Source organism: Saimiri boliviensis, chromosome 5, assembly GCF_048565385.1.
Source record: "Saimiri boliviensis isolate mSaiBol1 chromosome 5, mSaiBol1.pri, whole genome shotgun sequence".
In the NCBI taxonomy this organism is placed as follows: domain Eukaryota; kingdom Metazoa; phylum Chordata; class Mammalia; order Primates; family Cebidae; genus Saimiri; species Saimiri boliviensis.
Genome location: NC_133453.1, coordinates 68,916,646 through 68,932,189, shown reverse-complemented (window position 1 = coordinate 68,932,189; position 15,544 = coordinate 68,916,646). Strand labels below are relative to the sequence as shown.

The 15,544-nt window shown below is 40.6% G+C and overlaps 1 protein-coding gene across 2 annotated transcripts in view; it reads left to right on the top strand.

Annotated features, from left to right (window-relative positions):
- GAD1 (glutamate decarboxylase 1) overlaps positions 1-10,132 on the top strand; it is a 43,218-nt gene extending 33,086 nt beyond the window's left edge. For both annotated transcript variants that reach the window (XM_010352256.3, XM_074399492.1), the window contains exons 13-17: positions 1,057-1,135; positions 2,531-2,680; positions 5,655-5,762; positions 7,410-7,499; positions 8,708-10,132. In XM_010352256.3, the coding sequence (XP_010350558.1) occupies positions 1,057-1,135; positions 2,531-2,680; positions 5,655-5,762; positions 7,410-7,499; positions 8,708-8,881 (601 nt within the window). In that variant the 3' untranslated portion in view covers positions 8,882-10,132. The remainder of the gene's footprint in view (positions 1-1,056; positions 1,136-2,530; positions 2,681-5,654; positions 5,763-7,409; positions 7,500-8,707) is intronic.
- The last annotated feature ends 5,412 nt before the right edge of the window (positions 10,133-15,544 follow it).

Sequence of the window (15,544 nt, the reverse complement as noted above, 5' to 3'; positions counted from 1 at the left end):
TACCTAGCTATTGGCCAGGACTTTTGGAAGGACTCTGCAAACCAGTGAAGCAAGTTACCCAGGTTTTAATCATCATACATTAGACTTAGTTGTTTCTGTAATGCCCTAGCTAGTGTGCTCCTTAACCATCTAATTGTGTCTGACAGAATGATGCGGTTGCTAGGAGACCATGCTTGTTAAGCTATCATTGCAGCCCAAACTGGCACGATCTTGCTCATTTAGCATTTAAATAATGCTGCTAGGTAGTCAGAGTACAGAATAGTCCAGTCGAGCCTTGCTTTTAGGTACCACTCTTGATACTGTCCCGTAAGTGGATAGGTCAGTGTCACCAGCCTATAAATGAGAAGAAAAAGGCAGAAAGAAGCCACTGTCTATCTCCTAGAGAGAAGCAGTCTAGCGGAGTGGTTACGAACAAAGGCTGTGCAGTTAGAATCCCTGGACTTGAATCTTGGCTCCAATACTTCCCAACACTGTGTCCTTGGGTAATATATTTAACCTTTTTGCATGTTAGTTTCCCCATCTAAAATAGAGGTAATAATAGTACCTACATCATAGGTAGATATGTGGTGGGAATTATGTGTGCCAGGCACTCTTGTAAGCATTTGATATTTATTAAGTCACTTTGTCCTTTATTTAATTCTGTGAGTTACACACTCCCCATTTAACAGGTGGAGAAACTGAGGCACAGAATATGCCCAAGTTAACAAATGCCTGAGCCGGGACTCAGACTTAAACAGTTTGGCTCCAAAGCCCGAGTTCTTAACCATGATACCATATTGATATAATACCTGAAAGCTCTCAGAACAATAGGACATATAATAAGTTATTCACAAATGTTAACTATTGTTAATAGCAGTCGCCCCTAAGATACAGTCCGCAATATAATACTCCAAGACTGCCTGCAAAACATTTGTTTACTACTTGATTAGTCAATTCAGGAGAATAGGCATGGGTAATATTTACTGACTTGAGTTGGGATGGGGGTGTTTTCCTCAAGAAAAAAGTTGCCTCTTTCTGACTCCGGCACCTTCTCAAAGTCTCATGTGCTTCCTTCAGGGCCAACTCAGTCACCTGGAACCCTCACAAGATGATGGGTGTGCTGTTGCAGTGCTCCGCCATTCTCGTCAAGGAGAAGGTCTGTACTCCCTTCAAAGCTATGCTGGGGCCTGCACGTTATTTAGAAGGCAGGAAAAGAGACGCCCATGGGATCTCTTTGCAGTACTTGTTGGCTGGCTCACGAGATTGGCAGCCCCATCAAGAGCCTGCTGCTGCTGTCCTTTCCTGCCCTTGCAGCTAACCTGGTTTCTTCTCTTGGCTCTTGCTGTCTATTCTGCTTCTTCCTTGATCAGTACTCAGGGTCTGTCAGCAACTGAACCTTTAAAGGAATTATTTAATTGAATATTCATGTTTGCACAATTAGGTGAGGCGTCCAATCAGTTTTGTCCTCAGTAAGGACAAAATCCACTCGCTGGAGCATACTCAGAGTTCTTAGCATGAATGTGTGGTCCCAAGACAAATAAATGAGAGGAAGCAACAACAACTCTAAATATCAACTTGGGGCCACAAGTAACGTCGCTCCCAAAGCTGCTGTAAATCGTTGAGCCTCCGCCAGGTGCGGTAGCTCACGCCTGTAATCCCAGCACTTTGGGAGGCCGAGGCAGGCGGATCATGAGGTCAAGAGATCAAGACCATCCTGGCCAACATGGTGAAATTCTGTCTCTACTAAAAATACAAAAAATTAGCCGGGCGTGGTGGTGCGTGCCTGTGGTCCCAGCTACTCAGAAGTCTGAGGCAGGAGAATTGCTTGAAACCGGAAAACAGAAGTTGCAGTGAGTCAAGATCGTGCCACTGCACTCCAGCCTGGTGATAGAGTGAGACTCCGCCTCAAAAAAAAAAAAAAAAGAAAGAAAAGAAATTGTTAAGTCTCACATTCCCTTCTTCAAGACATGCCTACTAACAGGACCCTGCCCTCCAGGGCATTGTTGCTGTAGTAAAACTTCCATTCACAGAAGCATTCCAAAAAGTCTGTCTCCAGCCTGTAGGAGCCAGAACCCGCACAGCCTCTTTACTCCACTCCTACGTGGAGTCCATGTTAACTTCATAGGAGGCCCTGGAAAGGGTGGAAGGCTTTTGCCAGAGCACTTTTGAAGAGAAAAATTCTTCACAGCATGAAACTGTCCCACCCACTGAGGAAGTTTCTGTCTCTAACCCCAGCCCACTGAATGCCACAGCACTTCCCAATCTTGAAACAATCCGAAACACCCACACCCATTTCCCCTTAGAGGGATTGCATCTGAGACAGGAAGATTATTTTCTAATCAGAGAGTCAGAGACAAAGGGATGGCAGTTTTTCCAAGAGTGATTGTAGAGAGAAAAGCATCAGAACTAGTGTAAGACCTCATAAAGACATCAGAAGAAAGATTGCATATGACCCCAAGCCCCTCCTTCCATCCAGCCCAGTTTTAAAGCCAGCTGTAAATGCATCTCTGATATGTAAATGCAGATGCACCCATCTTGATTTCCATGTTAGGGTATACTCCAAGGATGCAACCAGATGTGTGCAGGATACCTCTTCCAGCCAGACAAGCAGTATGATGTCTCCTACGACACCGGGGACAAAGCAATTCAGTGCGGCCGCCACGTGGATATCTTCAAGTTCTGGCTGATGTGGAAAGCAAAGGTATGAAGGGAATAATTCAGGAAATAGAGCAGAAACTTAATTTGCACAGACTGGCTGGCAAAAGGGAGGCAAAGATATATCACAGATAATTCAGTATATGTGGAATCAATATCTAGATAATTGAATTAACTGTGTTTTCTTTGTGAATGAAATTATTTTATTCCTTGTGTCAAATTCTCTCTCCTTTCATTCAGTCTCCTCAGTTTGAACTATCATGAAGTCTTCTTATAACGTTCTCATAACAACTAAAAATTATGCCAAGATAAGGATTTCCACAGCAATCCTTGGGGATGCTGGAATTATTTAATGCAGGCGTAGAGAAATAAAAAAATAAAATTACTGCATTATTCTGAATAGAACCTTGAATTAGTTATGAGGCTTCTCATCATGGGCTATATATGACAGTTTTAAATGCTACTTCAATAATGCCTTTCCCATTGTTTGTGCTTAATACACTATTCTGGAAAATGTGTACTTTATTGTGAAAAATCCTACTGTTAGACAGTAGCATGCTGTGTCTGCATTCATCAGCCTTTTGGGTTTCATTTCCATACCTAAGGAAAAAAGCTAACTATTGGAATTTCCCCCAAAATATGGGTGAGGGAGGGGATTACCATTTGACTATTTGTTTCAAAAGCATTTATATGCAATCAAGTAAAAGGAATTTTGACTTCATACTTTTATATTGCATATCTTGTTTTTGTTTATTGTAAATTAATTTTAATGATTTCTATGTTTAAGGTTGGGTCTAATTAATACTCAAACAACAAGATTTTCCTGCAAAATATCTAGTCAAATATATCTTCTGTAGGAAAAATTTGGTAGATTATTAATTTTTTCCTCAGTAAGTCTTTTGTTTGTTTTTTGTTTGTTTGTTTGGGGTTTTTTGAGATGGTTTTGTTCTTGTTGCCCAGGCTGGAGTGCAGTGGTACAATCTTGGTGCCCTGTAACCTCTGTCTCCTGGATTCAAGCAATTCTCCTTCCTCAGCCTCCCAAGTAGCTGGAATTACAGGTGTGTGCCACAATGCCTCGCTAATTTTATATTTTTAGTAGAGATGGGGCTTCACCATGTTGGCCAGGCTGGACTTGAACTCCTGACCTCAAGTGATCCACCTGCTTCAACCTCCCAAAGTGCTCGGATTATAGGTGTGAGCCACCGCACCAGCTGTATTTTGTTTTAATATAGAAATAGTCTGAATTTGATTTCTATTACAAAGTAATCACAGGTATTTTAAACATATAAATAGCCATAGACCGGGCACAGTGGCTCACACACGTAATCCCAGCACTTTGAGAGACCAAGACTGGCAGATCATTTGAGCTCAGGAGTTCAAGACCAGTCTGGGCAACAAAGTGAGACCCCATCTCTACAAAAAATACAAAAGGTAGTCAAGTGTGATGGTGTGTTTGTGGTCCCAGCTACTTCGAGGCTGAGATGGGAGGATCACTGGAGCCCAAGAGATGGAGGTTGCAGTAAGCCGAGATCATGTGCCACTGCACTCCAGCCTGGGCCACAGAGACCTCATCTCAAAAAAAAAAAAAAAAAAAGCAGCCATAAACGACAACAACAAAAAAGGAGTCCTGTTATTTTGAAATATAACGACTACACAGCCTGTTTCAGTAATTTGTGTCTTCTTTTTTGTTTCTGACAACAACCTCTTGAACCATCTGCTAGAGGTTTTGATCATAGCTATTGGTTGCTGAAATGGGACCCGGGTGCAGGCTTCATTCCTAAATGGACTTACTAGGGTGTACAGTTGGCGGAGACACTACCTGGGGAGGCTGACGCTTGGTCAGTGCTTGACTTCGCTCAGGCCCATTAGCAATCCATAGGCAGCCTTGTGCATCTGCTCTCCTTGTTAACACCAACCCACTCAACAACCCTCACTGCTGTTATTAATCAGCCCTGCTGGCTTTTGAAACTCATGTTCAACCAGTTTGTCAGTAATTGGAACTATTGCAATCTCAGGGCATCCACTGATACCAGTGGCTTCCCCATCTGCCTGCCTGCCTGTCACCTAAAAGGCATAACGCTGTTATGTGGAAGTAGCCTGCCTGAGAGGGCATGGGACATGTTTCACAAGGACTTACTGCTGGGGAAGATGAGCTCTACAGGACTATCTTTTGAAGCTTCTGTGATGAAGAACCAGTTATTTGTTGTTGTGTTTTTGAAAGGGAGTCTTGCACTCTCGCCCAGGCTGGAGTACAGTGGCACGATCTCAGCTCACTGCAATCTCTGCCTCCCAGGTTCAAGCAATTCTCCTGCCTCAGCCTCCCAAGTAGCTGGGACCACAGGCATGTGCCACCACGCCCAGCTAATTTTTGTGTGTGTGTGTTTTTAGTAGAGATGGGGTTTCACCATGTTGGCCAGGATGGTCTCGATCTCCTGACCTCATGATCCACCTGCCTCAGCCTCCCAAAGTGCTGGGATTACAGGTGTGAGCCACCACACCCAGCCCCATTGTTTTTTTAACGTATCATGGACCAATACGCTAAAGATGAATTGCTAGAAAAATGAAGTTTAAAAACATACAAAGAACAAGCCACTATTTTTTATTAGAGCCAATAGACATAAAATCCCTCTGTCCAATTGCTATAAAAGTTTCCTTTGCTTAATCTCAATTTCTACACTCATTTGATTGCGGACAGTCAATGAATTACAGGTTTTGGACTGGCCTCAGTTCATAGATGACACTTTGAGCAGTACCATCCTAAAGCAAATCAGAATCAGGTATAGGTCCAGTTGAGAATAATTACCCAGAGACTGGAGTGCCTTCGAAAAAGGAAGCGGGCATACACCATTTATTTTATGCACAGCTATGAAAAAGATGTACATACTTGATTAGCCTGTTCTTCCTAACCATTTCCAAAAATACTTTTTTATATATTTCCCATAGACAGGAACAGCATAGCCTTCCCAAATGCTCATCACTGGGAAATGCAACCACAAACATGACTTTTCTTTTTAAAACAGGGCACAGTGGGATTTGAAAACCAGATCAACAAATGCCTGGAACTGGCTGAATACCTCTATGCCAAGATTAAAAACAGAGAAGAATTTGAGATGGTTTTTGATGGCGAGGTAGGTAATCATCATGGACCAGGTACCTGGTATTTCCAGAAAAACAATTGAGGGAAACTCCTGAAGCCGGATTTTCCCACATTGCCAGAAACTGCTTCAAAATTTTTATTCTTATGCGCCCTTAATTCCTCTCTTTAATTCCTTCCATGTCTATGAACTTTTCTTCTGGTAGCACCGGGATGATGTTTTCCTTGATGTCTTTTAAAACTGTGTGGCTCTTGGCCAGCTTTTGGCAGACAAGAGGCCTTTCCGTGACAGGTCTGAATTCTTCATCATTCTTGGGTTTGTTTTGTGCTGAACCTTTATGATAAAGTGTTTTTCAGGCTGGGCATGGTGGCTCATACCTGTAATCCCAGCACCTTGGGAGGCCGAAGCAGAAGGATTGCTTGAGCCCAGGAGTTCAAGACCAGCCTGGGCAACATAGCAAAGCCCTGTCTCTATAAGAAAAAAATATATTTATAAAAATAAAATTTTTAAATGATAGTGTTTTTTATTTCCAAGAAGCTTATAGGATCAGTATATTCTTACCTCCTGAGACTTGTTCTAAAATAAGGTTCTACTTAACATAGATTCATAATGAGGAAAACAAGATGAAATTGTCTCTGCCCTGAGTTCATGTGCATACTGCACACAGTAAAGTATTTGTCAGTGTTTACTGAGCACTCACTGTGTGCCAGACCTCCTACTAGGACCTGGATTCTAGAGTAGTGATTCTTTCTCTGACCCAATAGCACTCACAGTTGAATAAAGAAAGATGGAATAGGAGCCAGTGTTGAATAAAAGAACATCCACTTGTAAGCCTACAGACCACATTATTCTATTTATCAGGCAACCCAAACTCCTAGGAACACACGTGAATCACCAAATGAACAAAAAGGAGCCCCGGGCAGTTTGAAATCAATGACCACTCTGATCATTTACACACTACTTTAAACACTCTTAATAGCAGATTAAAAACAATAAATGGATGTCTCAAACCAATTAGAGGCAGGCACAGTAATGGCAAACAGCAACCGGGGAGAAAACTTTAAAACTATAGCAAAAATACACAGAACTCAAAAGGCACAGGAATGTTTAGAGGAGGGACACTCAACAGTCTGAGGCATCTCAGTAGGACTTGCCTATGCTGTAGAACCAGTCTTTTTTTTTTTTTTTTTTTTTTTTTTTAGGAGCAACCCTATTAATTGATAGAACCAGTCTTAATGTTTATTATGATAGTCCTGAGTCATCCAGAAAAGATTCAATATCAATATAATAAACTCAATAAAATATTTAGCATCGATAAACTATGTTTCAAGTATCTTCTATATATGAGGCATTTCTACAAAACGATAAGATGAACAGATGGGTACGTTCTTTTAAAAATTGCCCAAATGCGATTATTTGTAACATTTCAATGTTTAAAGTTAGTAACTTTAGTTACCTAGAAAATTGGTTGTAGGCAACAGCTCTCTTGCCAGATACCATTGGATAAATGAACCATTGTTCTCCCTGGTGTGGAAGTAACATTGCCTTTGAGATGAACATTCACCCTCTTTCTTTGGTCTAAGAAGATGTATCTTCCACCAAGGATGTATATTGATTTGGGAATAGCTTTCTTTCAAGTTATCATTTTCTTTGTTTGCTTGTCTGTTAAAATCTCTGCAGCCTGAGCACACAAACGTCTGTTTTTGGTATATTCCGCAAAGCCTCAGGGGTGTGCCAGACAGCCCTGAACGACGGGAAAAGCTGCACAAGGTATGGACTCGCTTTCTGTCTCATCTAATTGTCTGCAGTTTCTCTGGCTGGTCAGGACATCCTCATTCCAATGTGCCTTTTTAGTGGGGGAAATACAAAAAAAATAAAGTCATGGGGTAGGTTTCTAGTGATGGAGTGGTGGAGAGCTATCTTGTTATGTTCTTCTTGAGCCTGCATTGCCCCCTTACTGTGGTTACCCCTTAAATGCCACAGTTACCATTATTTACATGCTTAAATATTTAAGCATTTTACTGTCTGTAAGACAAGGATGCATCTTGTCTCCTTGTCCTTGGTTGATGTTCTTCATTAAAGGAGCCCTATGCAGAGTAATAGAATAATGTATATAGTCCTAGGGACATTCTAGATTAATGTACATATTCCCAGGGACATTCTAGATTAAACGGTGTCTGTTACAATAACCTTTAAATTCAAGCCCACTGTTATGCTGATTCATTCTAGTTGATTTCTATACCCAGTTTATATCTTACCCAGGGTTCTTAAGATTATATTTAATTTATATAACATTTCATTCATCCAGCCATTAAACAATTATTTGTTAAACACAGTCTATGTGCCAGGCAGTATCCTGGGCTCTGGGTTATACAAAACCCTTAATTGGTGGTGTAGTCTGTAAGAGTTTTTTGCTTTCATCTTCGTTTTTTATTTCACTATCATTGTTCCATCACTGACTTTCAAAATTCGGTTGCACAGTACTTTCTGAGGGAACTCATGACCAGGTAGTCATTTGATATTAGTCCTTGAAGATTCCTAGATATGAAATATTTCTGTGCTTTTATGTCAGTGTAAACACAAATTGCAAAATGCAAGTTGGGTTGAATTGTTAAAGAGAGGGGGTTGGGCCAGGCATGGTGGCTCACGCCTGTAATCCCAGCACTTTGGGAGGCTGAGGCGGGTGGATCACAATGTCAGGAGTTTGAGACCAGTCTGGCCAACATAGTAAAACCCCATCTCTATTAAAAATACAAAAATTAGCTGGTTGTGGTGGTGTGCGCCTATAATCCCAGCTACTTGGGAGGGTGAGGCAGGAGAATTGCGTGGCCCTGGCAGGCAGAGGTTGCAGCGAGCCAAGATTGTGCCATTGCACTCCAGCCTGGGTGACAGAGCAAGACTCCGTCTCAAAAAAAAAAAAAGAGGAGGGGGGGTGTTAATATCAATCTTGAGTTTTGTTTTGTGTTTTCTATCACAAGGTGGCTCCAAAAATCAAAGCCCTGATGATGGAGTCGGGCACGACCATGGTTGGCTACCAGCCCCAGGGGGACAAGGCCAACTTCTTCCGGATGGTCATCTCCAATCCAGCCGCCACCCAGTCTGACATTGACTTCCTCATTGAGGAGATAGAAAGACTGGGCCAGGATCTGTAATCACCCTTCGCAGAACACGACCTGAGGGGAATGCCTTTTCCCTCTGGCTCTCCAGAACAAACCTCTATACGTTGCTGAAACACATAGGCCATTTCAATGAAGGAAAACATAGTATCTTGATGAATACTCTTAAAACCTTACTTAAAGCTTGTTTGTCATAGTTAGCAGGAAATAGTGTTCTTTTTAAAAAAGTTGCACATTAGGAACAGAGTATATTTGTACAGTTAAACATACCTCTCCCTATATATACATGTATAGTGAGTGTGGCTTAGTAATAGATCACAGCATGTTTCCCGCTCCACGAGAAGTCACTTTACCTTCAGCAGTTACCAAGGAGCTAAACGTGCTGCCAACCAGCTTGTCCAACAACCACAGGAAAGCTGTTTTTCAAAATGCCATGTCCTAGGGGCCAAGGGAAATGCTTTTGGTGAGAATCGACCTCATCGTCAGCATTTCTCCACCTGAAGTGATGATGGATGAGAAAAAACACCACCAGATGACAAGTTACACTCTCCCCATTAGTATCCTGTTAGGGGGAAATAGTAGCAGAGTCGTTGTTACAGGTGCACTATGGATGTATTTTTAGAGATTAATTTGTGTAGATTGTGTGTGTTACTGTTGTCTGACCTTGATGGTGGGAGGGGGAGACTGTGTCGTGATTTCAGCGATTGTTTCATTGTAGGTCAATGAAATATTTGCTTATTTATATTCAGAGATTTACCATGTTAAAGAGGAGTCTTGTATTTTCTTCCCATTTGTAATGTATCTTATTTATATATTAATGATGTAAGTTCTGAAAACTGTTTATGGTATTTTCGTGCATTTGTGAGCCAAAGAGAAAAGATTAAAATTAGTGAGACTTGTATTTATATTAGAGTGCCCTTAAAATAATAATTTAAGCATTTTACTGTCTGTAAAAGAATTCTAAGATTGTACATAGAGTCATATATATGGACATCCTGTTACTAAAATAGCATCTGCTCTTCTCTTATCCTCTCTGTCTGGCTGTACGTCTGGTGTTCTCAATGCTTTTCTAGTAACTGTTGAATAATAACTAGATCTCCTGTAATTTTGTAGTAGTTCATGACCAATCCCTGTGACTCGCTTAGCTAAGGCAACATTTCCGAAGATCTCAGATAAAGTGACTAGGCTCACAACTGTTTTTGAAGGGAAATTCACACTGTGCGTTTTAGAGTATGCAAGAATAACATAAATAAATAAAAATATTCTCCATGGAGAATTTGAACCAAATTTTCTTGGTTTGTGTTTTATACAGAAGTGTTTATAGTTATAGTTACTTGGGTTGCCCATAGCCCATTCACTTTCTACTGGCTGACTTTAGTGATGCTGTCAGTACCCTGATTAATCTGAAGAAGACTTGATCCACTGTCACAGGCTCTGAAGCTCCTCATCTATAAAATCATCATGGGCTGGGCATGGTGGTACATGCCTGTAATCCTAGTTTTCTGGGAGGCCAAGGCAGGCAGATCACTTGAGCTCAGGAGTTTGAGACCACCCTGGCCAACATGGCAAAACCCTTTCTCTACAAAAAATACAAAAATTAGCCAAGTGTGGTGATGCACACCTGTGGTCCCAGCTACTTGGGAACCTGAGGTGTGAGGATCACTTGAGACCAGGAGATCAAGGCCGCTGTGAGCTGAAATTGCACCACTGTACTCCAGCCTGGCTGACAGAGTGAGACCCTGTCTCAATCTCGGTCAATCAAATCATTATGATTATAATTAAATAAAATGTTCAGTTCAAGCCTTAAGAAGAAAGTCATCCCTGTTTCTCCTTTTCCTACTTGCATCTTGGAGTGACATTTCATTCAGTCATTCAACAAACATTTCCTTCCTCTATATCAGGCACTGTTACAGGCATTGAGGTTATCGTGGTGTGCATGGCAGACAAATATTCCTTCTAGTGGGCATCTTACATCACTTGGTGTCTGTGGTAATTGAATGCCTGTAAGACCACAGAAGCATACCTTCCTGCTGCTTTATGCTTGTAGAGTGGTCCCAATTCACTTCCTAGGGAAATATATTTTGGTGCTGAATCATTAGGATATGGGGCCCATTTTCTACAATGTTCTATTCAGTTATATTAATACAATCTCATTCATTTGGAATACAAGAAACTCACTATTTAGCACAGGTAGAGATTAGAGATGAATCCTTTGTAATTAGCACACTGATTGCATGTAACCATTGTATTAAACAGACAACTCCATAGGGAGTGATCATAAAGCTACTTACTTTTCCTCTGATATTTCTTTAAAACGCCCCTGTAGGCTGTTTTTTTCAATGCCCCTATTTGACTTTAGGCTAATCCCATAGCTTTTCTGGCCTTTCAAGTGCATGAACAGTCTCATTTTTGCAACTGAAGGTCCAGCTTGATGTAATAAGCAAAGCTTCAAATTTTATGTAATATAGAGTTTCTTCCCAAATCCCCCATCTGGCATCGCTTCAGCTGCAAGCCTGCAGCGGCAGGGAGAATAAGGCTGATGGTTGGTGAGGTCACCTTTTTTCTTCGTCTTTCAGCTCATCTGCCTAGCTCCTGTGCTTCCTTATTCAGGATCAGGCCTAGGGGGAGAAAGGGTTAAAGTGAGTAAGGTAAAATTGTACATGGCTGTGAAATTATCTTTGGGCATAAGAGTCCCTGGAACATGAGTTTTGTTTTGAGTGTTTTCGAGAAATTTTCTGGAGTAAATGAGGATTTTTTTAAATTAAGGTAAAATTCATAAATAAAATTATTTGTAGTGTACTGTGTATCGTTTTCTGTGGGTTTTGAAAAGTCCATTCAGTCATGAATTAATCACTATCACCATGATCAAGGTCTCGAGCAGTTCTATCACCCCAGTGAATTCCCCATCCCCCTTTGTACTGAACACCTCTCCTAACCTCAGCCCTTGGCAACTTCTGCTTTATTTTCTGTCCCTAGAATTTTGCCTTTTCCCACTATGTAAATGGAATCATATAATGTGTAGTCTTTTTTAGTCTAGTTTCTTTCACTTAATGTAGTGCACTTGGAATTCATCCATGTTGTCTCTATATCAGTGTTCATTCCTTTTCACTACTGCATACTATTCTGTTTGCATAGATGTACCACAGTCTGTTTATTCCTCCCTTAGTAGAGGGAAATATCCATTTTTTCCAGTTTTTTGGCAATTAGAATAAAGCTACTGGAAACAGTGTGCAGATTTTTGAGTGAACGTAGATTTCATTTAACTTGGGTAAATACCTATGTGTAGGATAGCTAGATCATATTAATAGTATGTTTAATTTTATTAGAAACTGCTACACTATTTTCCAAATTGGCTGTGCCGTTTTGCATTCTCGCCAGCAATGCACAAATATTCCACTTGCTCCATATTTTTGCTGACACTTGGTACTGCCATTTTGCCCCCACGTTGGCCATTCTAAAAGTAGTACCTTGTGGTTTTAATTTGCTTTTTCATGAAGCACTTTTGAAGGATCCCTCTGGGGTCCTCCCAGCTCATTGCACAGGAGGCAGTGAAGGCTTCTCCTCCTTCAACCTCTTAGGACTCAGCCCCTCAGCCCTGGGCCCCTGGCAGTCTAGTGTCCAGACCTCACATTGGGATCCTTTCTTCTCCAAGTAGTACATTTGGCCAGGACCCCTTTTATTTAAAATCAGTTACTGGCCAGGCACAGTAACTCATGTCTGTGATCTTAACACTTCGGAAGGCCAAGGCAGAAGGATTACTTGAGCCCAGGAGTTCAAGACCAGCCTGGGCAACACTGGGAGATCCCATCTCTACACAAAATTAAAAAAAAAAAAAGCTGGGAGTGGTGGTGAGCCCCTGTGGTCCCAGCTACTCAGAAGGCTGAGGTGGGACGATCACTCGAGCCCAAGAGGTCAAGGCTGCAGTGAGCCATGATCATGCCACTCAATTCCAGACTGGGTGACAGAGTGAGACCCCATCTCAAAAAAACAAACAAAAATAAAATCCTCCTTAAATAATCTACAATAACCGATTTTTTTTTTTTTTTTTTTGAGACAAGGTCCCACTTTGTCACCCAGGCTGGAGTATTGTGGCATCACTGCAGTGATCACAGCTCACTGCAGCCTCAAACACCTGGGCTCAAGCAATCCTCCCACTTCAGCCTCCCAAGTAACTGGGACTGCAGTTGCATGCCACCATGCCCAGCTAATTTTTTATTATTTTGTAGAGACGGAATCTTGTTATGTTGCCCAGGCTAGTCTCAAATTCCTGGACTCAAGTGATCCTTTCACCTTGGAATCCCAAAGTGCTGGATTTACAGGCATAAGCCACCGTACCTGGCCAAGAAGGGCTTTTCTAGACATACACATATAGGACAGAGGTTGATGGCATTATACTTGAGTACCCACTACTTAGCCTAAGATATAGAACATTATTATCATGACCTTAGCGCTCTCCAACCCTGTCATGAACCCTCCCCTAATTGGATACTCCCCACTCCTTAAGAAGCGATCACTATTCTGAATTTTGTGTTAATCACTTATTTTTCTGTGTAGTTTTACTACATACATATGCATCCTTACTATTTAGTTTTACCTAATTTTGCACTTTATGTACATAGAATAATGCAGAATTTGTATACTTCTGTGATGTGTCTTTCTAGTCAACATTATGATTTTGTTTGTCCAGAGCTAACCTGTAGGGAGACTTTGTGCAGTTTAAAATAAAAAAGGTACCCCTTCCTTGGTGGCCAGGTGTCCCTGTGCAAGTTGAGCTGGAATAGACTTCAGCCTCCACTCAACCCATTGGCACATCCTGCAAACACAATCTCATGTGGAAGCCTCGTGGTTTTGAGAGTCACCTCTGACAATGGTTCCAGCTGTAATTCATTCATTTTTATGGCTGCAACACTATTACAGTGTACGAATATACTCCAGAAGATTTATCCATTCTATTGAGGGTGAATATATGATTTTTTCCAGTTTTGCCTTTAGAGATAACATTGCCATTAGCATTCTGGTACTTGTTTTCTGGGGCACATGTGCAAACGTTTTTTCTAAGGTTTATATGTAGAAGTGAAATTGCTGGGTCAAAAGGTATTTATTTAACTCTACTGAGTGGAGTGGTCATACCAAGTTGCACTTCAAGCAGCCACGCGCGTTGTTCCATAACTTCACCGTCAGTTGGCCTAAGATTTTTGCCAGTCTGGTGAGTATGAAATAGTATCTGATTGTAAATTTAATTAGTCTCTCCCTGATTACAAATGAGGTTGAGCATCTTTACACATTATTATGAACCATTTGAGTTCTGTCATCTATGAAATGCCTAATTATGCCTTTCGTCAAATTTTCGATTGAGTTGTTTGTCTTTTTCTTTTGATCCTTTAGGTATTCTTTATATATCCCAAATCCTTATTCTTTAAATTATATTTGGCAAATATCTTCTTCTAATTCAGGAATATCCTTTTTACTTGGTTAATGGTCTTTTCTGAAAACATAAGTTCTAAAATTTAAATGGTAAATTTATCAATTATTTTCATTGTTTCTGCTTTTCTTGTATGTCTTCTTTAAGAAATTCTTCCCTACATGGACACAGGGAGGGGAGCATAACACACTGGGGTCTGTTGGGGGTAAATAAAGGAGGGACAGCGGGGGGGTGGGGAGTTGGGGAGAACTAGCATGGGAAGAAATGCCAGATATAGGTGAAGGGGAGGAAGGCAGCAAATCATGCTGCCACGTGTGTACCTATGCAACCATCTTGCATGTTCTTCACATGTACCCCAAAACCTAAAATGCAATTAAAAAAATTCTTCCCTATCCCAAAGACATTCACATGTATTTACTTTTAAGTTTTAAGGTTGTATGCCTTTCACATTTAAGTCTTTAATCCACCTTGAATTAATTTTTGTGTTTGGTTCTTTTTTGAGACGGAGAGTGCTATTATTAGCCCTTTAATCTTCCATATAAATTTAGAATCAATTCATCAAGTTTCTAAAAAAATTCCTGTTGAAATTTTTATTGAAATTTAATCAAATCTGTGGATCAGCCGAGGAACACTAACATCCTTTTATTTAAAAAAAAAAAAAAAAAAAAAAAAAAAAAAAAAAAAAAAGGAAGAGAAAGAGAAAGAGGAAGAGGGAGAGAGGATGGGGGTATTGCTTTATTGCCCGGGCTAGAATGCAGTCTAAATATGGGTATGCCTATAATTGTCCTTAATAATGGAGATATAAAAGAAAATGAGGGAAGAGAATAAAAAACAAGGAGCCAACCAACATTTCGTTTAAACTTCTAAGTTGATACAATGTGGTACTGATCTACGTATTCCTGTATTGGGTGTGTATATGTTTAGGATCTTTAGCTCTTCTTGTTGCATTGATCCTTTTATCATTATATAATATCCTTCTTTGCTTCTTCTGTTCTTTGTTGCTTAATTGTAACTTCTGCTTTTTATTTATTTTAGCTCTCTGGTTGGTTGGTAAATCCTTCTCCATCCCTTGTTTTGAGTCTTTGTGTATCCTTGAATGTGAGATGGGTCTTGATGCAGCATACTGATGGGTTTTAGTTTTTTGTTCAAATTGCCTGTCTGTCTTTGGATTGGGGGATTTAGTCAATTTAAATTTAGAATTAATAATATGTGAGTTTAATACTGCCATTTAATATTAGCTGGCTATTTTGCCCATTAGTTGATGTAAATTCTTCATT